The sequence below is a fragment of the Eretmochelys imbricata genome, chromosome 1 (genome assembly GCF_965152235.1).
Source record: "Eretmochelys imbricata isolate rEreImb1 chromosome 1, rEreImb1.hap1, whole genome shotgun sequence".
NCBI classification, from domain to species: domain Eukaryota; kingdom Metazoa; phylum Chordata; order Testudines; family Cheloniidae; genus Eretmochelys; species Eretmochelys imbricata.
Window position 1 is genome coordinate 335,136,586 of NC_135572.1, and position 27,883 is coordinate 335,164,468.

General features: G+C 40.9%; 1 protein-coding gene across 1 annotated transcript in view; it reads left to right on the plus strand.

The window, feature by feature from the left end:
- Positions 1–27,883, plus strand: part of RELN (reelin) — a 455,527-nt gene that overhangs the window by 266,006 nt on the left and 161,638 nt on the right. The window contains exons 11-12 of the mRNA XM_077807865.1: positions 10,136–10,281; positions 24,221–24,372. Coding sequence (XP_077663991.1) covers positions 10,136–10,281; positions 24,221–24,372 — 298 coding nt within the window. The remainder of the gene's footprint in view (positions 1–10,135; positions 10,282–24,220; positions 24,373–27,883) is intronic.

Here is a 27,883-nt window from a genome sequence, read left to right on the forward strand (position 1 = left end):
AGCCCAGGAGTCTGTGGCTGCAGGAAAACCCCCTGGTGGCCACATGCTGCCACGGTGGTCGCATTTGAGAAACACTGAGTTAGTCACTATAAACAACAAAGGATTTGGCCTTCCCAGTTCACTGTGTGATACAGCATAATATAAGCAATGTAAAGTAACACTGGTGAAATGTAAAAGAGATCAAACCACTGGGATTGATTCTCCTTTCACATCATTGAATGCTGTCTTCCATAAAGTTACTTCTGGTTTTTACCCGGGTAAGCAAGATCAGAATCAGGCTCACTACTGTAGAATAACACATTTGGAATACTAAAACATCAGTGGTTCTAACACATCTGCACACATACCGTTCAAATAACCATTCAAACCATTGCTGAAAATAGTTTTAATCCCAAGTTTGCAATGTATTAGTTGTACAGTCAATTTATACATGCATCATAAAATACTCCACATAAAGAATTAATGTTGCTTGATTCATAAAAAGGCGAATTGTTTCTAGTGCTACCATTTGAATGACAATCTGTAACAAGAAATGATGAGCAAAATCACACTTTATAAACTGCTTCTCATCACATTACAGAGCAAGTTTCAACCTATTGTTTTGCAAGGGGAAGGTGCACTATAACCCTGCTTGCACCTGGTCTGCTTTCTTAGCCAAGTTTTCAGTTTTGTAACTTGCTGTAAATTATCTAAAAATCTAACATGTGGAAAATGTTAGAAACTCTATTTACCTAATGGGGAAATGTGTCCAATTCTATTATCATATTTCCTTTAGACATAGGAAGGACTTCAACCCAGAAGTCCTCATAGTCAAAATCATAGAACTGCTTAGTTCCGAATGATGGCAATTATACCTTTAAATATGTTAGCAGGGCAAGAAATTGTATGTGAATTAGAATTGTATTAACATCAGTTCAATCCACCTACCTGCTATCACATTTAAAATCTTGAAGTTCCAAATACCAACATAACTCACTCCCAGCAAGACACAATGTCTAATTTATGACTCTGCCAATAATGCAGCTTTAATTAATTTTCTTCATTCTGTTTCTCTTTCCTCTGCTTCTAACATCTCATCTATTTGCAATGCCTAGATTTTAATTAAAAAAAAACCTCTCCTCTCTAAGGAGCAATCTGAAGTGGCAAAAAATAATCACTTAAAATATTACAGTCATTAAAAAATTGGCTGTGGTCAAAGTAATGCATTTTCAATTGGCCTACAAACAATATTTTAGTTTCCTTTTAAAGTGCATTTTGTATTTGAATTGTGTGCCGCCAGCCAGCTTGGTTATTTGTAATGTTCTTCCAGCTGGGTGGGCCGAGTGACAACTCCTTAATGGAGGAAATTGATGACTCTGCTTATGGAAAGGTGAGGCATACTGGGCAGATTTCTTTCCATCTGCCACCAGCCCTTTGCAAGCTGGCATTGCCCAAATGCCCAGTATATTCAATCCACTGTAAGCAATGTTGCCAAAAAATTAATTGTGAGGCTTCAGCTGTTGGAAAGACTCGTCAGGGCCATTAGGCCCCAGAGAGATACTGCAAAGAGGTGCATCAGTGCTCATCTTTAATAAAAACCTAATTAAATGATGGTAAAGGTGACTGAGAATACTTTAAAAGCACAGAGGTGAAGCCACTAACATTTACATCTGAGTATGGGGATCAACCTCAAGAAGATGTTATCCACAAGTGAGGCCAAAAATCTGTTACACTGGGGAATGTAGCACTGATGTTTCCTTTTGATGCTTTCTGAATGGCAAAATTGTATCACTTAGTTACACTGTGTTCTGCCTTTCAAGCAAAAGAAATCCATACAATCAGGGAAACAGGATAATATTTGTTGATTCACAATTTTTGACATAAACAAATAGGAAAGAAGCCTGATTTTTATGAACCCCCCCAATTTTTAACCCAAATTTGTGTCTCTCTGTTCCCTTGCCAGTCTTGTAATGCATATTCCCACAGTTTTACTGGTATCTTATTTTATGAAAGTTTCATATGTCCCTGCAGACCTTGTAAACCAGAGTGTTACCGTGCCACACTTATAAAACTGAAATCAAATATTTTTATTTTGAGAGGCAGCATGGTCCAGTAACTTGGCCACTGGACTCAAAGTTAGAAGATCTGGGTTCTGTCCTCTGATCTGCTGTGTGACTTCTTTGTACTTGTTTCCCCTCTCAAACATGCTCATGCGCCCGTGGAGTTATTTCCTGCAGCCCACCATAGGCACCGACTCCGCCCGTAGCCAAGTTCCCCTCTTCCCTCCACACTCCCAGCGGACTGCGTCCCCGCTCCTCTGCCTACCTCCCAGCGCTTCCCGCCACCAAACAGCTATTTGGCGGCACTTAGGACTTTCCAGGAGGGAGGGGGGAGGAGCGGGGACACCACGTGCTCAGGGGAGGAGGCGGAGAAGAGGCAGGGCAGGGACAGGGATTTGGGGAAGGGGTTGGAATAGGGGCGGCGGGGTGGAGTTGGGGCAGGGACTTTGGGGAAGGGTTTGGAATGGGGGCGGGGAAGAGGTAGGAAGAGATAGGGTAGGAGTGGGGCCATATGTTTCAGACCCCTGTGATAGACTGTTAGTTAGGGGCACCGGGCACCATCCCCCATCACACAGGGATCTCTCTGTTAGGGGTGCTGGGCACCCAGAGGTCCCCCCCATCACCCAGAGGTCTCTCTGTTAGGGGCTCTGGGCACCCCTAGGTCCCCCCCATTGCCCAGGGGTCTCTTTTGGGACACTGGACAGTGTCTGTGATGAAGTGGAAATTTTCTGTAACATTTTTATAATTCCTAGGTGAGCCTCAGTTTCCCTCTCAACTTTGCACTGTGACCAGGGGGGTGGAAAGTGTTACGCAGTGCAGGAGAGAGTCAGCGCCTATGGTGGGCCGCAGGAAAAGACCCACAGGATGCGTGTTTGAGACCCCTGGTGTAGATCATCAACAGTGTTACTGACCACATAAGGAATAGTTACAGGTGTTTATATTTTATTAAAACACCTCTTCGCATTACAGTTTTTAAAAAGTTAATACATTGACTTTTAATAGCATACTATATTACTCTTCATTTTTTTTGTTTTTGACTATACTTTTATATTGTTTTATGAAAAGTTTTCAGTGATGCGACCCTCAGGCCAATGTACTAGTCCTCATGTGGCCCTCATAATGATTTGAGTTTGAGATCCCTGATTTAGACTGTAAACTCTTCAGGGCAGGAACTGTCTCTTACTATGTATTTTTACAGTGCCTAGCACAGTGGGGCCCAGATTTCAGCTGAGGCCTCTAGATATTTCTGTAATACAAATCATTAATAATGAGTACATTTTTCAAAAGTGCTTAAGTGATTTAGGAGCCTACATTACTTTTGAAAATTTTACCCAATACCTCTTTATGCAACTATGTATTGTCATATAGTGTAGCACTAGGGTTAGGAAGGACACAGTGATAGCAAAAATCTGGGAATATTTCTTAAGTTAGGTTCTGAGCCTTGATCCAATCCATAAACAAAACAAAAACAATTATGAGAATAACCACATGTGTTTTTAGTCATTTGCCTCTGAAATCCAACAGATTAGAACAGTCCTAATTGAAACTTTTCTAACCTTCAGAAGATCAGTAGGTTTTCCTAGAGACATCTTCCTAAATTAGGTGAAAGACTGATATAATATCTAAAAGATGATATAATATCTAAAAACTGTAACTTATAGAGTAATGCAGGATTGATCAAACACAGACTCTTCTCAAAAGCTGGATTCTGAAACCATTCTGTGCTCTTTCCCATAGTCACTATCTTCAAATGATTATCTAATGTCCTCATATTGTGCTGTGGAAGATTTTTTTATTCCTGGATTTGAAACACCCATGGATAATTCAAGTTATAAGCTTTTAGAGGGATGCCTAGTCTATTGATAACATGCCAAAAAGTGGACCAGTGTTTGCTAGACAAACTGATAGTTGTATCCACTCCAAAAATGTGTTGTTCATTTAGATTTTAGCCATTGCATATTGCATTGCCATGTGATACAACATAACACAACTTAACATAATACCACAGCTGCAATTTAAAGGACTGATTTAATGGAGCAATTTATGTACAAAAAAAAATTCTCAGATAAAACCTAGGTTAAACTGGAGTCAATATTGAATACATGCCAGTAACTTTAGCACTAAAGCATTACAGGGATGTTCTAATTACCCTAAAAATCATGCATAAGAAACTCAGGAAAGTCAGAGTTAAGGTTAAACTGAAAAGGAATCCATACATGTTGAGGTATGAGAATGCACAGCTAAGACACCCAAGCAACCTTAATTTTGCCTTAATGGCATGCAATAGCCATACAGTTGCAGTTAGTATGAAATGGGTATTTTTAGTACCAGATTTGATTAAATTGATTTTTAAACATACATTCGTTTTCATTTTTCATTTTTCATTTTCTTGTGGCTGCCATCTTCCCTGAGGACAGCATGGCTTCACTCTTACTGGCAACCACGGGAGGCAGAGGCCATTCTGAAATCCACCATGTCATAAATATAAAGGGAAGGGTAACCACCTTTCTGAAAACAGTGCTATAAAATTAAGGGTTAAGAAGCTAAAGTAACCTCGCTGGCACCTGACCCAAAATGACCAACGAGGGGACAAGACACTTTCAAATCTGGAGGGGGCGGGACAAAGCAGTCTGTCTGTCTGTGTGATGCTTTCCCGGGAACAGATCAGGAATGCAGCCTTACAACGCCTGTTTAATTAGTAAGTAATCTAGCTAGAAATGTGTTAAATTTCCTTTTGTTTAATGGCTGGTAAAATAAGCTGTGCTGGAGGGAATGTATATTCCGGTTTTTGTGTCTTTTTGTAACTTAAGGTTTTGCCTAGAGGGATTCTCTATGTTTTGAATCTGATTACCCTGTAAGGTATTTACCATCCTGATTTTACAGAGGTGATTCTTTTACCTTTTCTTTAATTAAAATTTTTCTTTTAAGAACCTGATTGATTTTTCATTGTTCTTAAGATCCAAGGGTTTGAGTCTGTGTTCACCTGTACAAATTGGTGAGGATTGTTATCAAGCCTTCCCCAGGAAAGGGGGTGTAGGGCTTGGGGGGATATTTTGGGGGAAGATGTCTCCAAGTGGGTTCTTTCCCTGTTCTTTGTTTAAAACGCTTGGTGGTGGCAGCATACTGTTCAAGGAAAAGGTAAATTTGTACATTGGGGAAGTTTTTAACCTAAGCTGGTAAGAATAAGCTTAGGGGATCTTTCATGCAGGTCCCCACATCTGTACCCCAGAGGTCAGAATGGGGAAGGAACCTTGACACACCATTTTGCTAATGGCAGCTCTGTAGCCTCACTCTCATTGAGAACAATAGGAGGTGGCCGCTATATTAAAAGAGGTGATGGAATTTTCTGTAGAAGAACATTAAATTGTCAGACTCTGCTGAAGAAAAATTTTCAGTTGTGAAGAATAACAAAAAATGACCATTAATCCTAAAACAAAGTTTTCAGAAGTAGCTTGAACATAACTTCAGTGAGTTTTAACTATATGGGAAGTTTGAACTATATGGGAATAATTATTCTATTATTAAGACAATTTAGAAGAAAACTATGGAATGACACAGGTTTTTAATTTCTTAAAGGATCCATTTTCTAAATTAATTTTAACTCATAAACTAAGCCATATACTTGTAAATTTTCAGAAAAATTGATTTTGTACTCAGAGGGAATGCTGTAATTTGGAGGGTGATATGGTGTATGCTTCATATGTGATTGAATCCCTGCTTTAAATGCAAAACTCAATGCAGCTTTAACTATGGAACTGCAATTGATGCTTCAATAACAACAGAGGGAAATACATTCATGTACTGATGTCATATGGTCTCTTGAATTACAAATATTATTTAGCAATTTAATCTAATGTTGCATACACATTCAAAAAAGTATAAATCAAGATATAACTGAGAACGTTGACTCTTAAATTGATCATTTAGATAAAAGATGTCCAGTATCTTAAATGCAAGGCCAAATTAACTTCTGTAAAAAGCAGGTGCAACTCCATTGACATCAATGGAATTATGCCTTCACATTATACCAGCTATGGATTTGGCTCATAATACCTTTGCTCACATTTTAGTACTTTTCTTTCTTTAATAGAAAACCCATTAGAACTAGATTTAAAAACTTTAAATACTACAAATAATTACAACCTGACACAGAATGTTTACTTTGGGAATGAGATGACATAGAACATTAGTAAAAATAGTAACCGTTCACTCCTAGAGGCTTGGATTCAAATCATATTTTGATCAAAAGAGAAAATGAGCGTGATGGTCTTACTTTAGTCCCCAGGGTACACAGTGAGCCCTATCACAAATGCGCACTGTAATTCAGCACAGTCAGCAGTCTGTTAGATGATTGAACAAGACTGACATTGTTGGGGGGGATGGTGTGGCTCAGAACTGAAGTGTATCAGTAGAGCTTTGCTTGACTGAAAATTTAGTTAAGTGTTTTTTGTAAGGATCAAAATGCTGTGAATTGAATATAACAGAAATAAAAAAGAGCAATACCAAGCACTAAGAGTAATAACTTGAAAGATAAAAGAAAAAGAAAAACTTTAAATGTAAATCAGAAATGAAGCACAAACTGAGGATGGTTATATAAGGAAAACAAATCTCACAGATAACATGGCAGGTCAGAGTAAGGCTCTTGAAGGCTGAGATCAAGACCAAAAATCTGTAAATCAATGGAGTTCCCATCTTTCTCTGAACAGAATGCTGAGCTGATTTTCAAAAGTGCTGATAAGCACCCACTGCTCCCGTTGTGACTAATAAGAACTATGGGTGTTTAGTGTCTTTAAAAATCAGGCCACTTACGTTTAGGTATCCCAGTATGGATTTCTAGGTACCCACCTTTAGACACTCAGGCAGGGATTTTAATGGCATAGGGGTACCTGGCTCCTTTAGACTCTGTTAAAAATCCAAGCCTCAGTTTTGAACATCTTTGCCACTCCCTTTCATGGGCTTTGCCTTTATTGGTAACTCACATAACAATAAACCCATAAACCTCAGTTTAAACTTTCTCTCCAGTGTAGCTGTGTCACAGGTAAAAAAGTTGACTACAGCCAAAGTTAACCTGAACAAAGGTCAATTTAACCTAATTAACACAAAATAAGTATGGAATATACACACATACACAACCCAAAACACAGACACAACAGAGCTTTATCTGAAAGTAAAAATATAGTTTTATAGACCTAATTAGATAAGTTATAGCTTTGTGTCCTGTTGAATTTTGCAAAGCTTCCGCACACAGCTGCAGTACATCACAATAAAAATGACTTTTTTTTTACTCTGTAGTCAAAATGACTATTTACTTATCCAGTCTACTTTAATGGCAACTCCGTCACACTTACCATAATATATATTACTGTAGACTGCAGAAGGACATACTACCCATTAAATGTTAATGTGGTTACATCTGTTTGAGGTAGATTTTAATTGCTGCCTTTCATCAAGTAAGTAATTACAAACGGTATAGTCAGCTATCAAATGAATGCTTGGTTGTAACTTGCCAACTGAGAACTATACTAGATCTATAAATGATGCTCCAGTGTCTATATGCAACTATGGTAGATAATTCTCTCCACTTTAAGTTCTGTCTGTTTAATAAAAGATAAAACAAGACCTAAACTTGAAAAGTTGGATCCTGCAGCCTAAGGATTAATTTTCATTCTGTATATTCATTTTCACTATTTCTGAGCATAAAAAAAGAATTTTGTGGCAGATTGAATGACAGATAAATGGCTAGCTTCCTCCCCATTCTGCAAATGGATATACTGAAAATCAAGTAACAAAATAAACAAATTAATTTTACTCTTAAGTCTCAAGTGAGCGATATATGCAAACATAAAAGGTACTAAAATAGATGAGCAAAATACATTTCATATGTAGTTAATAACAATGTAGTACAAGGGATGCTTTTCAGAGAGGTATAAAATAGAAAACTGTGTTCAGATAATAGTTGCTATCAATACATACTTTGTGTCACAACCCAGTGGAAAAAAAATTGTTCTTTCAGTTGTAGGTATATTGGGTTGTCTCATATTTAATGTGTCATGGTATTTTCTTGACTGGTTCAAGCTTTATTGTATATTTGTGGTAGAATTCTTGTTATTTCTAGAGTAAACATAGCTCATGGCTTATCAGCATTTCTAAATCTCATAATTGCTTTGACCTCTATTTGGGGCTAAATATATTCACAGAAGTTTACTTATTTCAGCTGTTGAAATTCTCTTTATATCTTTATACCATGTTTCATTCTCTAAGTGAAGTTTAGTAGTTCTTATTTTGCACTGAATCTGACTGTCATTCCAACATAAATATAGCAACAATCTGCATGCCCTTAGACCAAAAAGTCAATGGGCTAAATTCAGACATGGTTACTTCTCTAGTAATGAGAGCTGCAGGTACTCTACACCTCTGAATATTGGGTCTCCTATTTACAAGCCTAAATAGGAACTAAACTGCCTAACTTTAGGTACCCAAGTTTGAAAATCATTGGCAAACTCGCTTCAATTTTAATTTGCTCTCATAGTATTAAATTGACGATGAGCTCTGGAATGCTACCAAGCATCATCATTTTTACTTTGTTCTTATGAAATTATGAAAAGAAATATTGTGCAGTTTTCCATTGCTTTCCATAGCCTATATCTTATATAAGTTATGGAATTACCCTGACACTACCTTGACCTTTTTTCTTTCTTATTAGTTTAGTTGGGCATCATACTCATCCCCCTTTACAGACAGTCACCAGTTATGAGGGGTTTGAGTTAGAGCAGCCAGCATAGATAATACTGAAAAGGTCAATGTGACTTCGCATCCAGCAATAATTCCCAGAGTATGAAATCTCATTATTGTATCTCATTCTTATGAATTGTGATAGTAATGGAAAATTATTCTAATTAACCAATTCTTGTTTCATCCTTCAGTTTTTAATATACCCAAGGCTCTCTTGAAAAGTGTTTTAAACTAATTATTTTAATAACAGAAATTGTATGCTACTAAGTTCCTTGATCAACTTTCTCACATTTTGAAAGTTTACCCCCTTTCATCCGGTCACTAGAAATGGGGAAATTTTAGCCACCAGCAAAACTGGGATTTCAGAAAGAAGAAAAGATATATGGTTTTCTTCTGAATTTTTAAGCCAGATGAAAAGCATCTTTCACAGACCAAGAGTATATGTAGAAAGGGATTAAAAAGATTGGAGAAAGGATGTTCTTTCAGACTGGATTCAGGAGATCTGTGTTCAGTTCATAGCTCTGCAGCCAATTTCATGTGTCAGCTTGAGCAACTAAATTAATCTCTCTGTGCCTCAGTTCCCATCTGGGAATAATAATGTTTCCTTTTTCTCCTCACCCTTTCCTCCCCCCAGTCTCTTTAGACTGCAAGCTCTTCAGGGCAGGGATTGCTTCCTGCTTTGCGTTTATACAGAGTTCAGCCCAGAGGGCCCCCATCTTGGTTCAGCTTCTGTGTGTTACTCTAATACAAATTAATAATAATAGAATCTCAGCAACATGGTGCCGACAGAAAATGATATGTTTGAATTAAACATATGTAATAGTTTTTCATTTATAAATGTCAAAAGTCCAAACGTTATTATGTTATCTAAATCTAATTTATTTATTTAATATCATTTATATGACTAATAATAACAAACCGCAACACTCCATTGGCAAATATTCAGGCAAAGAAGATCTGGCATTTGTTTCAAGACATGTCTCTGAACCTCTAAACGGGCAAAACATCCACCCTAGACTGAATATACTACTAAGTTATTTGAATATATGAATGTGATTTTTGGTCTGAGCTAGATGCAATGTAATGCTTTAAAATTGTTATTGTTATGAAAACAAAGTTATACACTTTACAGAGGTCTGAAATTGAAGACAATAGAAAATATGATATTGAGAGGCAGTAATAACTGGGAGTTGTTCAAGAAAGATAAAGAAGAATGAACAAACTATTTTTTGTTCTGTTTCAGGTGTCAATGCTAAATAATTTAATGACTTTTTCTGAGCTCTGATTGTACGTGAGCAAGACAGCTGCCATTAAAAACAAAAACCATTTAACAACCACCTCTTGCATGTTCCTTTTATCTATAGCATAGCTGTCAATCAGATGGAAACTCCATTTATTTCCATGGAACTGAAGGCAGTGAGTTCAATTTTGCCACAACCCGAGATGTGGATCTTTCCACTGAGGATACCCAGGAGCAGTGGGCAGAAGAGTTTGAGAGCCAGCCTAAAGGGTGAGTGATTGTTACCTCCAGTGCTATAAGTGTGCATGCAACATTACTCCAGGAGATAAGGAAACTTCAACTGAGAATTGCATTTGCTCTCTGCAGTGTATTTGTAGCATGTCTGTTGCTAAAATAAAAAGCAGTAAAAAAATGTTGGTAATTATAGGTTTTAGAGATGAAGAAGTCAAGGAGAGTCAGTAGGTCCTGTCTGATTCCAGACTATTTTGTCTCTAGATAGCTAAATATACAAAAGTTGTGTGCATGAACTTCATAGTGTTACATTAGAAACTTTCCGTGTTGCAATGTTTTCCACTTCTGCCACACATTAGCATTAAAAATACACAGTTGGACAAAATCAAATTCTTTGAAAAACTCAAACTTTCCCTGGAACAAAACATAATCTTGCTACTGTCAGTGTTGGAGAAAATGGGGGACCATGGGGGACCTGAGCTATACTCTGGCTGCTCTAGCACAAACCAGTCCTAAATCTTGGGGAAATAGGGAAAATCACTTGTGCATGGGAGGATGCAGAGGTGTTATAGAGCAACTGTCACCCCTCCTCTTCACTGCAAGCATAGGAGGCCTGGCCAGGACTTTGCCCTGCCCTAGCAAATCCTGGCAACTGTTATGTTTCCTTGTAGCTGTTGGTAGTTAGTGGAGGTTACAGCAGCTCCGGGTTTAGGGAGATTAACCTGGTGAAGAGCAGTTCCTGGACTGGGGGAATGGAAAGGGTACTTCTGTACCTCTCCTAAGCTGCATTAAGGTTCTATGGCCATAAATGAGAATCTGGCCCAGTATTTTTACTTTAAATATACAGCTAGTGAATGAGTGAATGTTTGGACTTCAAACAGGATCCACAGGGCCTTATCCAGTGCCCAAAAAGTCAACAGGAGTCTTTTCATTGATAACAATGGGCTTTGGATCAAGCCCTTGGTTTTGTAAAGAGTGTAGAGTAGTGGTTACAAATGGGGAATTGGAAGCTTGACATACACAGTCAGATTTTCAAATTTGGCATGGATCCTTACATACAAGTGTACACAACCAAGTTATACATGAAATATCATAAGTCTAAAATGTTCAGAAGATATTTAAAATCAGGCATCCAAATCCATTTTTGGGTAGTTGTCATAAATGAATGGCCTGATTTACAGTATTGAGCACCCAGAGATCGCATTGACTTCCCAGCCATTAAAATCAACCATTTATTTATGGTTAATGTCAAAGACTTTGGGAGCCTGACTTTAGACCCATTTCTTTGAACTTTTTGGCCTGTGTGCATGAGCATGTTGGGCATGTGTATACACAAATAGCTCATGTGTATATGTGCACTGGGTATTTCTGTGCATAACAAGCACATGCAGTTATTTGCATACACTTGCACATGCCTGCGTTTGAAAATAGGTGCCATAATATTTAATGGTAGCAACTGGCCTAAGAGCTTCTTCACAGTACTCCCAGCAAAACTGCATCGTAATTTAGCCCCAGGTTGGGGGAAATTTAGCTTAAGTAGCTATAGGAAAGAATGGTTTTACATTGTACAGAATATAAAAATAAAAGAAGCTTAGATAGAAAGACAAAAAGATTCATCTTGACTTATCCTGCTTGTGCCTCAATAAATATAACACGCTGTGGTTTTTCTGTCCCAAGTATCTACTATTTTTCTTTTTTGACGAGCAGCTTTATCTTAGTATCTTTATGCTTTCTGTTCCCACATTCTATTAAGTCACTATGAGAAGAAGAAGAATACTTAGCTCCTATGTAGCATTTTTCATCAAATGAGCTCAAAGTGCTTTACAAAGCAAAGTAAGTATCGCATTATCTCCATTGTACAGATAGGGAAACTGAGACATAGTAAAACCAGTTATCTTACATAAGCTTACACATCAAACAGCCACTATTAATGAAGGACATGAGTACAACATAATCAGGTGTCCTAATCCAGTTCTTCTCCAGGCTTCTCTTCATGACAACAACCATTATAATTAATAATAATTAATAATGAATAATAAATGTCATTATAGATAGTAAAAAGAGAACAGTCAGATCATAAGCAAGCATTATGCTCCTCTGTGCATGTAGATAATTTTTATGTGCTCTCTGATTATACAAGCCTAGGGGTATGTTACAAATCAACATCTTACAAGCAGTGACAATTAAGGGGTATCTTTGATTACCATAGTTTTTCCCAGTTCTTGGCAGGTAGCTTTGGCCACTGTGGTAAATGTTAACACCATTGTGGCTCTCTTCACTTCAGCTCTGCGTTGTATCTCCCTCTCTATGTGTCTCATATAACTTGAATCCATTTACTGAGCATTTGCCCTGCTGGTAGAGCGTCCCCAAATGCATTTTCTTAATAATGAACATCAATTTCCCAACATCTGGCCATTTTTTCAACCTATTCAAATCGTTCTGTAATCTCGCTAAATCCTGGGTTCACCCCTTCCTGCCTTTTTATTATTTGCAAAAGTGGACACCATGCAGCCATTGTCAATAGCACTTTGCAGAGTGAAGCTATGAAGCGGGACAAAGGAGATAAATTCTGGGTAAAAAGCAAAATAAAACAGAATAACAACAAATTGGATGCGTTTAGTAAAATGAATTTTTCTGTTTAAAAACAGTGAGGATTATATTAGTTACTGCAGCCCCAGGGCAGCTGTAAAACATAGACTGATAATTTATGTCATTTCTTCTGAACACTGGTTTCAACTTCTAAAACACAGAATTTCATTAGCAGCTACAAAATCACATGCTGCTTATGCTGTGTCTGAGATAAAGATCACTGTGTAAGAAATACATGCAAATGTTATGTGAACTCTTGAGCTTACTTTTGAGTTTAGGCAAAAAAAAAATCATTGTAAACTTATTCCCAGTCTAAATAACTAACTCTTGTCTTATCTTGTGCTCTTTGCTGTTATCCTTTTCATTTCAGAAAATGTTTTATACAACAACAAAACATGAGTATGTGTGGGAAGGGTTGCTAAGTGAACCATGTGTCCGATGCCCTTTTGGCCTTTATTTTCTTCTTCTTTCAGAGAACAGGAAAATGGTGGTTGGCAGTGCACATCTGTTTTTTTCGGTAGATAGGGTACCTAGTAAGCCATATTCTTAGCTGGTGTAAATCAGCATAAGTCTATTTAAGTCAATTGTTCTGATATGGATGCCATCCTAAGTAGGAAAAGAGCCTAATTTTCAAACATATTTAGAAATGACATACAATAAAAAAATAGGGAGTACAAATCTAGAAATAAAATGCTGTTCACTATGTGCTAGTTAATGACTACACAATTGCTCTGAGCCAGGGACCATGGGTCTTGAGCTCTTATCTACAAGGCTCTTAGGAGCCAGTAAGCGCCAACCTGCCCCCAATCACCAGAACAAGAAGTTCAACTCCAACAAAGGATTCCAGTCCTGGGATCTGACTGGTGGCACTCTGGTGGTCCTGATTGGGTCTCTGCTGCCAGTGAATATAAGATTTAGCAGTTTGTGTCTTGTAATAAACACAAGCAGCAAAATAAGAGTTTTGATCTTAAATTAGCAGACTTAGTTTAGGGGCTTTCTGGTATATGTAACCACGGAGCAATGGCATTCATGTGTCAAAACTATTGGGAAATGTATTGAGGCAAATAGCTTACGCTAGCAGTTGGACCACTAATTATGGTCCCCTGAAATAGCAAACATGGGCAAAAGGCTGAGACCTAATCAATATGGTTCTAGGTGTGGGAATGTAAGGGAAAAGGGTTATAAAAGATTGCCTGACCAACCCCGACTTGGGTTATCGGGATGACAGGAGCGTGGAAATCTTATTGTCATTGCCATTTACAGTGATTTTCCTGCTCTTTCCATCTTCACTTCTGATGGTCTCCCTAAAATTGTATGTGCAGTTCTGAAGGCCATTTTGCTATATTTATATTGCTTTTCTATGGTTGCAGTTATATTTGTTCGTATGTGGGTACTCAATGAAGTCTTCATGTCTCTATAAATGTGACTCACCAATCTGATTCCCTATAAAAAATTCCAAGTAGCGGCCTAAGTAAAAACAAAACAAAAACCCTGATGTTAATGACTTGTGAATTTTGCACCCTAAATACCATTTAAATATGATGATTTTCCTTAGTGCTGCTACTTTGGAAGAATGTGTCTTTTGATTCCTTAAAAATACTTTAGTTAAAAATTCATTCATCAAAGTGTCTGAAGTTAACAGGGAAGAATATGACCCATTAACTTCCTATTAGTTTTCTACTTCTAATGAAATTCCGTATTCAGAAAAGTGTTCATTTTCATAGGAAGTTTCATTAAGGGATTCATAATCTTTAATATACAGGATTTTAAGGCTTCTTTTATTATGTAATCAGTAAAAGTATTAAGTATCAATTTTGCAGTTCCTTGGGATAAGAAATTCCACACGTATCACTGAGGACATATTAACTGCATACTTTTCCCACAAATTACCTTGATTTACTGACACATTCTGAATATGTTCAAAACTAATTATTCAAGGTGGACTAAAAAGAGCTCATACACATGCAATTTTCCATGGTTTACAAATGCAAAGTCCTAGATATATACTGTATAGAGTCTACTTAGTCAGGATTGCTATTTTATTGTGATGCCTCACAGGAAACCAATTTAGCTGAATGACAGTGAATGGTAATGACTGATGTTTAATGGGAACAGTATTAGTAAGAATTTTGCTTAATGGGGATTTTGCAGTGTTAAGGAGTTAATTATGTTTAACCAGGAATCAATTGAAAGTAAGTTACAAGTTCAGTCTTTTAATAAGTAAGCTGCCATACAAAGATTAAAAGAAAAAATAAAAACAAAATACAGGGAGTGTCGTGGGGTAGGTGTACCCCGTCACGGGGTGTCTGGTCACAAGAGAGGGAAGAGGCTGTACTGCAGCTGGCTAGGTCCTATGCGGAAGACCCTATTGTGGAACTTGGTATTATGGCCTAGTGGCTGGAGTCAGCAGAGCGGCCCTTCAGCTCAGGGCAGTGTGGCCTAATGGACAGAATCAATACCAAAGCCCCTTACAGGCAGGGTAGCATGGCCCAATGGCCAGAGTTGATAAAGTAACGCTCATTGTCAGTACAGGCTGGTCTAATGGCCAGAATCAACATACGAGCCCCCTACAATCAGGGTAGTATAGCCTAATGGCCTAACTCAGTACAAAAGTCCCTCACAGTCAGAGCAGTGAGGCCTAATGGCCAGAGGCAATAAAGTTGCACCACTCTGTGGGGTTGCATGGCCTATTGGCCCATTGGGAAAGTAGGGTGCCACTCAGGGGGTGTGGCACCCCAGGTAGGGGGACTTGGGCTCTTCCAGCTCCTCCGAGCCCCAGCCCAGAGCCCTGGCAGTGGCAGGATTACTCACCACCGAGTCAGCGGGGATCCTTCCAAAAGACGCTGACTGGTTCTTTGGTTCACCCACTGGAGCAAAGGCGAAGTCCCATGGGCTGCTTCTTACCCTGTCTTCACCAGTGGTGGGCCACTGTTCCCATGGGTCTCCAGAGTCTTCAGGCGGCGTAGCACCTGACAGCGCAGCCTCCTCTCTGGGTTGGTCAGCCCACCTGAAATCTGTCCGGGGCTCAGCGGGCCTTGCTTCTGGGGTCAGGTCCTGTAGCAGCTCCCTGGAGAGAGCCTGCAGTCTGTATCCTCTCCCTTCAGCAGCCTGCCCAGACTGAGCTTAGCTGCTTCCCTTTATATCTTGCCTCCAGGCTGAGCATGCCCAGCAAAGGCAAAGGGGCATGGTTTCCTCAGTCTGCAAAGCACAGTTAACCCCTGCAAAGCCAGGGGGAGGTAGGTGCACCCCATCACACACCCTACCCCTCAAGATGGTACTCGGCAGGGGTCTTTCCCCACTGTCCTTCCCTCCCGCCTGGAGGCAAGAGTCCGTGTTAGCGTGGGTCCTACCTGGACGGTGCGACACACTGAAATCATAGGGTTGGAGGGTGAGGTACCATCTCATAATCCGTGCATTCCAATCCTTCATGGTGTTGATCCATCATAGGGGAGTGTGGTTTGTAACTAGCCAAAAGGGGCTCCCTAGCAGGTAGTACCTTAAGGTCCCTATTGCCCATTTTACCGCCAGCGCTTCCTTCTCGATGATGGAGTACTTGACCTCTCGAGGAAACAGCTTCCGGTTTAGGTACAGCACAGGGTGTTCTTCCCCATCTAGTTCCTGTGATAGCACGGCCCCTAGCCCCACTTCTGAGGCGTCCGTTTGTAAAATAAACGGTTTTGAGAAATCAGGGAGGAACAGGACTTGTTCCTGGTAAGTTGCTTTTTCAATTCTCTGCTCACCGGATATTTTGCAGCCAGGAGTTCTTTGTGAGGTCAGAGAGGGGGGCGGCTATCGTGGCAAAGTCTGGCATGAACCGACTGTAGTAGCCGGCCAATCCCCGGAATTGCCTTACCTTCCTTTTTGTCGTAGGGGCGGGGTAATCCCTCAGGGCCTGTACCTTGTCCACCAGGGGACGGAGCTGGCCTGCCCCCACCGTATGCCCCAAGTAGGTCACTTCTTTCCATCCGAGGTGACACTTGGCAGGGTTTGCAGTGAGTCCTGCTTACTTCAGGGCTTGCAGCACTGCAGTGAGATGCTGTAGGTGTTCCTCCCAATTTGTGCTGTAGACCACAATATCGTTGATATAAGCAGCCACATGCTGCCTGTGTGGCTGAAATAGTTGGTCCATCAATCGCTGAAATGTTGCCGTGGCCCCATGTAACCCAAAGGGCATGTGATTAAATGGTATAGGCCAAATGGCATAGGGAAGGCTGTCTTCTCCCTGGAAGTCGGGGTGAGCGGTATTTGCCAGTACCCCTTGGTCAAATCTAGTGTTGATAAAAACTTAGAACTACCCAGTCATTCCAGCAGTTCATCTATCCAGGGCATTGGATACGCATCAAAGCGAGAGATGGCATTGACTCCCATAAAGTCTATACAGAGCCTCACAGTCCCATCAGGCTTTGGGACTAGGACTGTGGGGCTTCTCCATTCACTTCCACTACCCCAGAGCTAGCATCGCCTCGAGTTCCTTCTGGACCACTTCCCACATTTTCCGGGGAAATGGGCGATATTGGTTGTGAACCTTCTGTCCGGGAATGGTGTCTATGTGGTGGCTGGTAATACTCATCCATCCTGGACAGGAAGATAAAATGGAGGGGAAGTCTTGGACCAGCCGCTGTAGCCTCGCTTGTTGCTCTGGGCTTAAATCCTGCCCCATTGTGATTGGTGTTGGGTCAGGGAATCCCCTGGCTACCGGCCCCAATTTGGGCTCCGGGGGATATGGGGTGATTAGCAGGTCTTCCTGGGCCTTCCAGGCCTTCAGGAAGTTTACATGGTATATCCAGATGTCCTTTCATCATCCAGGAAATCTAACCTCATAATCCACTGGTCCCACCTGTCAAACAATCTCGAACGGTCCTTGCCATTTGGCTAGCAGCTTAGATTCTGATGACAGCACTAGGAGCGAGACCCAATCCCCAGACTCGAAGGTCCATAGCTTGGCCCCCTGTTGTACCAGAGTTCTTGGGTCTGTTGGGCCTGGAGTAAATTTTCCCAGGTGAACTATCCAAGCCTCTGAAGGCATTCCCGCAGCTGCAGGATGTAAGGGACTGATCCCAGGACCCTCAAATCTTGTTCCTCCCAGGTCTCTCAGAGCACATATAGGATCCCTCTTGGCTGTCTCCCATAAAGGACCTCAAACTAGGAGAATCCTGTCGAGGCTTGGGGGACCTCATGCACCGCAAACAGCAGTGAGGGGACTAGTTTGTCCCAATGTCGTGGATTGTCATCCACAAACTTCCTGAGCATGGTCTTCAGGGTTCCGTTAAATTTTTCCACTAGGCCATCAGTCCGTGGATGGTATACTGATGTCTTGAGGGCACATATGTTTAATAGACGACACAATTAAGCCATCAATTTGGAAGAGACATTCGTTCCACAGGTCAGTCAATATTTCCCTGGGTATCCCGACCCTGGCAAAAATTTTCAGAAGCTCTGCAGCTTATGGCAAGAGCTGTGATGGTCTGTAGCGGGACGGCCTCCAGGTAGCAGGTCACATATTTGACTACCACTAGAATATACTGGAACCTGGATGCACTATTCTCCAAGGGTCCCACTAGATCTAGGCTGATCCGTTCGAAGGGTACTCCCACTTCTGGGAGTGGAATCAGAGGCGCCTGCTGTACCTCCTTTGGGCCTGTGCACTGACATTCCGGGCACAAAGCACAGAAGTCCTGCACTTCCTGGTGTATACCAGGCCAGAAGAACCCCAGTGATACATGTTGCAGGGTCTTCTCTCGTCCCATGTGGCCAGCCCAGGGCACCACATGGGCCAATCATAACAGCTCTCAACGTAACCTCTTGGGAACCAGCAGTTGGCAGAATTCCTCTCCGGTCTGCGGAACTTAGGTCACCCGATAGAGACGATCATTGTGGATCTCAAATGTGTGGTCCCTGGGGCCATCTTAGTCCAATGCCCACCTGGTCTCCCACCTCCAGAACTAGTTCCCAGGCTTGGCTCAAGGTCGGGTCTTCCCTCTGTTCCTGAAGGAAATCCCCATCTAGCTCCAGCCACTCTTGGCTGACTCGCTCCGTTGTCTAGGGCGCTGTAGTGCGTGGTGTGAGGTTTCTAGTCTGGCTGGAGGGACCCTCATCCAGGTCATCCTGCCACCCCTGGTGCAGGAACTCCTTCCTTATGGACCCTGACTTCTCCTGCTCCAAAGTCCAGTCCCCCAATGCTCACAGGATTTCGCTGAACCAAGGCCAATCATGTCCTAAGACCACCGTGTACACCGAAGTCAGAGCTAAGCCCGCCCAACACTCTTCCTTGTGTTGGCCTATCTCCAGGCATACCTTGGTGGTGGGATATGGCTGCACCTTCCCATGGATGCACTGCATATATATTGGTGCCACCTCTAGATCTGGGGAGTCCACCAAGCTGGCCCAGACCAGCGTCTGGCTCCAGCCTGAGTCAATGAGGGCCATCACATGGGTACCATCCACCTGCCCGGGCACCAGGAATTTGGTCGGGGCCTTTTTCTGGGCCCGGCGGTCTGCTGTCCACACCTGACCATAGGCACAGTCCATAAACAGACAGTCCCACCAAAAGTGCTCCTCTTGTCTACACTCAGAGCCCTTTGGGAACTTGGGCCCTTGAGCTGTGTCCTGGAGTTCCCAACATGCCTGGAGAAGTTCCTTCACCCCACAGGTTTAAGTGTATGGCCCAGCTCCCACCGGTGATCTGTGGGGGCCTCGCTAAGCTGGGTTTACTGTGAGGTCTCCCCATTTCAGGTCTTGGTTGCTGAGCCTCAGGGTTCCAGCTTCACCCTGCCAGTCCTTCTGGTTTGGGGGGTTGATGTTCAGGTCCTTCAGTGGCCAGGTAATCCTCCATCAAAGAGACAGCTTCATTCAGGGCCATTGGGTGATGGTGTTGTACCCACTCCTTTGCCCCTGTTGGGAGGATCTGTGTGAATTGTTCCAATGCTATGGGCTCCGCCACCTGGGGCCCAGTTAAATTCTCCGGATTCAGCCATTTCCAGCAATAGTCCTGCAAGCATTGGGCCACAGCTCATGGTCAAGCTCCTGGAGGCTACTGCTCTTTGCAGAACCATTTTGATAGGTCTCCAGGCTAATGCTGGTATGGTCTAATATGGCAGCTTTCACAGGGGAGTAATCCCAGGCCTCATGAGGAACCAGGTTGCGGTAGGCAGTTTGTACCTGGCTGGTCAAATAGGGGGCCAGTAGGGTGGCCGAGCCTTCAGGAGGCCAACAGGCAGCTGTAGCAACCTGTTCAAAAGTAACAAGGAATGCCTCGGGATCATCACCAGGCCGCATCTTGGTGAGGCGCATGGGTAGCCCCACCAGGGTATCCCCTGACCCTACCCCTGCAGGGATGGGCCTTGACAGTACTGCCAGCTGTAGTCATGTCGCAACCTGTTGGACTAGGCATTCCTGGTTGGTCTGATGCTGGGCCGCCAACTCTTGCGGCAGCTACTGTTGTTTCTCCTGATGCTGGATCATACAGAGCTGGTGCTGACTGGCGATCTGCTGCATCAGCTGTGCCATAAAACAACCCTCACTGTCAGGGCAGGGTGACCTAATGGCCAGAGTCAGTACAAGAACCCCTTACAGTCAGGGTATGTGGCCTAATGGCCAGAGTCAATACAAGAACCCCCTATAGTCAGGGTAGTGTGGCCTAATGGCCCAAGTCAGTACAAAAGCCCCTCACAGTCAGGGCAGTGAGGCCTAATGGCCAGAGGCAATAAAGTCACACCCCTCTGTGGGGTTGCATGGCCTATTGGCCCATTGGAGAAGTAGCACACCACTCAGGGCAGAGGGGTGGCACCACTCCTCCAAGCCCTAGCCCAGGGCCCTGGCAGTGGCGGGATTACTCACCACCAAGACAGTGGGGATCCTTCCAAAACACGCTGACTGGTTCTCCTGTTCACCCACCGGAGCAAAGTCTAAGTTCCCTGGGCTGCTTCCTACCCTGTCTTCGCTGGCGATGGGCCACTGTTACCACAGGTCTCCGGGGTCTTCAGGCAGCATAGCTCCTGATGTTGTAGCCTCCTCTCTGGGTTGGTCAGGCCACCTGGAATCCATCTGGGGCTCGGCAGGCCTTGCTTCTGGGGTCGGGTTCTGTAGCAGCTCCCTGGAGAGAGCCTACAGTCTGCATCCTCTCCCTTCAGAAGCCTGCCCAGACTGAGCTTGGCTGCTTCCCTTTATGGCTTGCCTCCAGGCTGAGCATGCCCAGCAGAGGCGAAGGGGTGTGGCTTCCTCAGCCTGCAATGCACAGTTAACCCCTGCAGAGCCAGAGCGGGGTAGATGCACCCCGTCACAGGGAGATATTTACTCCACCCTCTATAAAGCTCCTGGATTCATAGATTCCAAGCCCAGAAGGGACCACTTTGATAATCTAGTCCAACCTTCTGTATAACACAAGCCATAGAACTTCCCCAAAAGAATTCCGAGATCATATCTTTTGGAAAGACATCCAATTTGATTTTAAAATTGCGAGTGATGGAGAATACACCATGACCCCTGGTAAATTGTTTCAGTGGTTAATTACCCACACTGTTAAAACTTTATGCCTTATTTCTAGTCTGAATTTGTTTAGCTTCTACTTCCAGCCATTGGGTTATTCTTTTTTCTGCTAGATTGAAGAGCCCATTATCAAATATTTGTTCCTCGTGTATGCACTTACAAATTGTGGTCATCACCCCTTGCCCTCCTTTTTTAAACTAAATAGATTGAGTGCCTTGACACTATCACTGTAAGGAATGTTTTCTAATCCTTTAATCACTTTCATGGCTTTTCTCTGAATGCTCTCCAGTTTATCAACATCCTTCTTAAATTGTGGACACCATAACTGGTTGCACAACTGACAAATACAATAGTAAAATAATATCTCTATTCCTACTCAAGATTCCCTTGTTTAGTCATCCAAGGATTGCATTAGATTGTGAAATCAAGCACTGAAAAATTGGGAAATGCCAGATTTACAGTTTCATGCAAAATTTTGGATGCACAAGGAGACATAATTAATCTGTGCAATCAACGAGGTAGAGATAGAGTTTTACTGTTGTCTTTAATGGGAGCAAAGTAAGGCCAATGCTCAGTACTTCTTCTCATTCACAAAGAATTGTTATTCCATTTCTCTTTTATAACACAGATTAGGGACTCAACCCTGCAACTAGATCCCTGTGAGCAGACTGTTGCAGAGCCCTATTTACTTCCCACACAGATCTACTTGCAGGATTGGGTCTTATGTTTCCATCTGACATAAAGTGTAAACATTTAGATTGATAAACCATCATACCATTTTTGCATATCGTTTATCATTCATCAGTGAAAGAAGAATGACTATAGACTGATTTGGGGGATAAATGTATCCCAAAGTTACATTTAACAAAGATTTTCTACATCTTTATAATATGATAATAGATACAGTTTATCCGATTCCTTCTCTATTTATCATTACAGAGAGAATTTGGACTTATTTTTACAAAAATGCCAGAGTCATTTTACATTGTTAAACTTTCTACTTTTCATTTTGAATGTTCCCTGAAAGGAAGTTATCCCTAGAAACACCCATGATCTGCATCATTCATGACCCCATATTGTTTTGTGGGTCAGTAAAGAGAGTGTTTTAATTGGGCTAAATGGAGCATATAAAAAGACCAATGAACCATTGTGAGATTTCTTTGTATAAATTAAAACAGGCTCAACTGTTTAATTCTGCAATTGTCTTGGTTCCCAAAGACCCATCTTCAAAATTGGTAACTCTATATTTTATCATATCACGTATTATTTTTTTAAATGTCTGAACGACCAAAGTTCTTTCATCAGAATTAGATGTACATCAAACAAAAATGCTTTGCTACAGAATGTTTAAATTTATTGAAATGTAAACTAACCATACTTTTGCAGCCAAACAGATTAAATTCTTACAGAGTGATTTGTTCTTCAGATGACATATTTATGTTTGTACCATAAAAGCATTTCAATAAATGTTAATTTGGTAGATTTTCAAATATTACTTTGTAATCTACTATAAGATATAAAGTGGGATTTTCAAATGCACTCAGTATAGGCCTAACTCTGAGGCCATTGAAGTCAATGTTTGAACTACAATTGACTTAAGTGGTAGCAGCACTGAGCACTTAAAAAAAAATCACACCCATACATTTGGAAATAGTTTGAGGGGGTTAAAAAAAAATATCAGATATAAACTTGATCAACAATTGTGGTGGGGGTTACTGAAAATTGTTTATTACTGGAAAGAAACCAGTACTTAGAAATTAGAAAAGGAGACCTTAGGTAGTTGTTAGGTTCTGTTCACTCACTTCTCACTGCTAGAGCTGGGCAGGAAATAGTTTTCCCATCCTGTGAGTGTTTTTGAGATTCTGAATTATTTTGCCATCACAAATCACAATGAAAATTTTCACAAATCAATCATGCAAAGACCACTTCTGATAGGGCCAACCAAGCATTTCATTTTGATCATTTTCAAACAATCCATCTTATTTTGACCTTTTTTATTTTTAAAACTTTTTTTAGTATAAATTAACTAAAACTTTGAAATGAAAAGTCATTTCAAACTGAAAAATGAAAATTTTCATTTCTAAAATGTCAAAACAGGACTTTTTGACAATTTCTAAACTTATTTTTACCAACCTATTTTTCAATCAGGAGATTTGGAAACCAACCCTTGCCTGTGAACAGTTTTAGTTTCAACAAACACCATTTTCTGATGAAAAAATGTTTCCTTGGAAAATTCCCGACCAACTATATTTACTGCCACTGGCTGGAAAAACAAAAACATGTTTTCTATTAAATGTGAGAAAAAGAGGAATCAAATTAAATTTTTTGAGAAGCATAGTATCTCTTTTTTCCTCTATTCAAGCACTGAATGAAAACTGTTACTCAAAAATGTTCAAATGCTACTCAAAAAGTTAAATAGAGGGTATCCCCTGTTATGGCCTACATGTTCAATGATTTCATAGTAGATAGGATCAATGCAGTATTCCTTTTAAAGTTTCAGAGATGTTTAAATGTCTTCTAAATTAGCCAAAATGAAAATACAACGGAGGTTGCATTTACATTACATGTTATTTATTTATATAACACCAAAGTATTGAGAAAGGGTAAAATTCGACAGCCAAAATAAATATCTCAACAACTTAAATAACTTTGTACAATTCTGCCAATTACTGTATTTTAAATAATATAATCTACAACGTTGCTGACATACATTAATTGTATGCTGTTTAAGTTGACTGAATTGAAGGAGCTGTTATTTTGTGGTCACTAGCATGTTTGAACAAACTGCTTTTCTTTATACCACATGAGGTTTGAAGACGTTTTTCTTTATAAAATAAACTGTTAGAAACATACAGGCTTACCCCTACCAGCTATTTGACTCTCAATACATTGTTGATGTATTTAGATGGGACATATCTGGAGCTGTCATTGGTACTGAATGTGGAATACTGGAGTCAGGTTCATCTATGGTATTCCTCAGAGATGGAGAGAGAAAACTATGTACTCCATATATGGACACTACAGGTTATGGGAACCTGAGATTTTACTTCAGCATGGGTGAGTATGTACTTTTAACATATTTGGGACACGCAAAACATATCAGACTAGAATTTGAAAAAAAATTTTGAAATCCTACAATCTGAACCAAAATATGCTAAATATCTTCTAAAGATGATAGCTTTGAGTCATTCCACCTCCACGCTGGTGTGGCTTCTTTGATTTCAGTAGATTAACACAGTGGAGAATCAGGCCCAATTTGTTCTGTCTGAAGTGGGAGTTGTCTCCAGGTGGGAGCTGTTGTGTTAATTTTAGAGAGAGAAAATGAGGCCATAGAGTCATAGGTGTTAACATAACCCAGTCACTGTCCAGCATTAAACAGTTTTAAACAAGATTCCTGGTTTGATATGCAGAGACCTCAGCCTGCTTAGTACCATAGCAAACACACCATTAAAAATCCTTTTAATCTTTTATTAAAAATACAGAAAAGAAGGAAAAACAGTTAATGCAATTGAAATGTAAAATATTAAATAAGGCTTTCATTTTAACAACATCCCTTGTTCTCTTTTCCTGTAGCTGGAGAGAGCCTTTACCAGGAATAAAGCCCATTTTTGACAGTCTCTTAGGTGGCAATAACTGTCCTTCTGGAAAAAAGTGAAGTTAGTTGAGATAGGCTGAAGCTGTTGTTATTGCTGTGTTATTAAAGTCCAATCCCCTTTTCTAGAAGACAAAACAGGACAAACAAACATGAATGGGAAAGGAAAGAACAGCAAAGATAAAAATGCAACTTTTTCTGTCTCTGATGTTGACTTTCACTTACAGCCTCACTGCTGGAAAAATACAGGCCCAGCACATGGTCTTATCAGCCATTCTGAGACCTGGCAAATATACATTGGGCTGTTTAGGGCATTCCTTTAAGCTGCCTCTTTCTGGTCCCAGGTTTACAGCAGTGTTGCAAAATATACAATCCTGGCCAGCTGAGCCGGACTGTGCTTAGACAGAAGGCAAAAGAAGAGGAATAAGAAAGAGAAGAAATAAGGTGGGGAAGGAAAAGGACACATGAGGAATAGAGCTTCACATCCTAGATGGCATTTGGGATTCTACCAGAGCCAGTGGAGGTGACAATGTCATCTGGGTCTCTCTCTCTGGCTTAGTCTCGTCAGGACATTTCAAAGGGAACAGAATGAAAAAGACCCACGGTCCCAGGAAACATTGGGGGGCAGCCATAATTATGAATCTCATACAGTCGCCATTTTTCTCACAAAATCTGTTTCTTTAAGAAATCCCAAAAGGGAGTGATGGGTGGAATAAGCCATCCCCTCATTATTTTGTTCATCAATCTCACCTAACTTCTGACTTGCTGCATTTAATCCATTGATTTCTGGTTCCACATCTGCCTTGTTGCCACATATGGTCTCAACACAGTGCTTCGGTTATATTGGCAACACCTTTTTGTTTAGACTAACTCAGTCATTCTGTATTTCACTTTTAATAATTTTTACAAACAACCTTATGTAACAGTCTGGGTTGGACTTCTGTTACCTTTTTCACATCAAAGTGTGCAAACATTTGTTATTCCAGGTAACCTAACAATGTTACAAACATCCATCCACTTTCCCACAGTTAGGCTCACAGCTGAGGAAGGCCTTCTAGGCCTCAATTATTACAACAGACCATGTCTCTGTTAACTAACCCACAAAATGGTTTCTGCTCCTGAGCTACTAAGCCATCCCCAGATTCATGAATAACTGCCACAATAATGTCTTCCCCGAGGGTGAAATTCAACCCCAGAGCACAAGGTCCACACAAGAACTCCACAATACTGAAATACTATATTAAATGTTTAAGTAGTGCTGAGGATTGTGTGCAGGCCTTTTGCAATGGGATGAATTTCACCCTGAATGGTTTTCTTGAGGGGCAATGGTAAACTAGCAAGAATAAAAGATGAAGTAAAAGCAAAAAGTTTCCTCTCCAAATAAGAAGGCTGCTGTCAGTACAACTGTATTAGGCATTCACTCTCACAAATCCAAATTCACACAAATGTTTGTTGGGTGGGGGGAAATCATCCAATATTTTGTTGTATTTTCCAGGAATTTAATGCGTACATGTATAAATAAAGGAAATTCCACATGAAATTTATTCTCTCAACACAACATTTGGTTTTTAGAAAATAGTGAAGAAAATAATGGGATGATAAAGGAGGAAGCATGGATTAAATTAGTGACCTTCCAAAGCCACCTTTTCAGTCAACAAGAAAAAAACCCTTAATTCATTGATTCGAAGTCCTGTTGTAGTTACTCTGAATTGTCACACATCTCCCCTGTGTTACATGATTTACCAATAAAGCACAGGAAAGGGAGGTTGCCTTATTTCCAGGTCTTCCAGGCATTACAACACCTGCAAGAGAAACAGGAAAGAAACTTTGTCAACCTTCTGAACTTACAGGAGAGGCTGTCAGCTCAGCAAGAGTGGTGGAGAAATTGGGTGATGGCATTGAAAACATAAGCTATGCCTGTTTGTAGCTAAATGCATAATAGTGTAAATATTCAGGTATACAAATAAAGCCTCACAGAAGCAAGTAGAGCTTTCATAGTACAATGTAAATCACAGCAAAGATGTAAGCCTTATAAGGCTTTTCAGAACACCCTTATAATTGGCCATCTTTGCTTGACAAAGCAATTGAAGTGTTTTATATCTGAAATCTTACACACTATTTGAAAGAGCTTCCTCATCCTGTTTTTTAAACCAACCTGCAATGTCAGCGTGATACAGGAAAGCATGAAACTTCCTTTTTTCAGTTACAGATACCTTGTTTTAATATTCGTTATCCAGGATACCAAATGGAGCTATGCCAATAAAATATACTACCATTAGCATCCATTGTTGTTTAAAGCCATTCTATCTCTATTGCAGCATTTAAAGAATATGTCCAGCCCAGATTTGCCTCCACAGCTGCTACTACATGAAAGCTTTACAAGTCTCTTGAGCTCTACAGATATGGAGACACTGCCCCAGCTGAAACCCTGTTCCTTCGCAGGGGGGAAAAACAAGTCACAAACTCTACCGTGTGCAGCTCCCTTTGAGCCCATGTTAATGACATTAGGGAATAGGGGCACACAGAGCAAGATGCACAGTGCATTTTCCCAAGCAAATGCTTGCCTGCCTGCCTGCCTGCCTGTTAGCCAGAGAGGAAGAAGATGAATAGATTCATGGAGTTTAAGACTAGAAGGGACCATTATATCATCTCATCTGACCTATATATCCCATGCCATTAAATTTCACTGTTCCCCTATATTCAGCCCAATAACTTGTGTTTGACTAAAGTATAACTCATGCTTAGCTAACTGTGCTTCCCAAAGTATCTAGGAAGTAACTATGGATAAATTGGGAAAGGGAGGAAGAAGGGGATGCGGCAACCTTTCCATGCCCAACTGAGGGTCCACTTCCTGAGGCAGAACTGCTTAGGACCTCACTGCCATAACAAGGCTTTGGGACACAGGACTAGCACCCTCTTCACATCCACGAATGCCAAGTATATTGGGAGAGCCAGCAATAAGGTTGCTATGTTAAT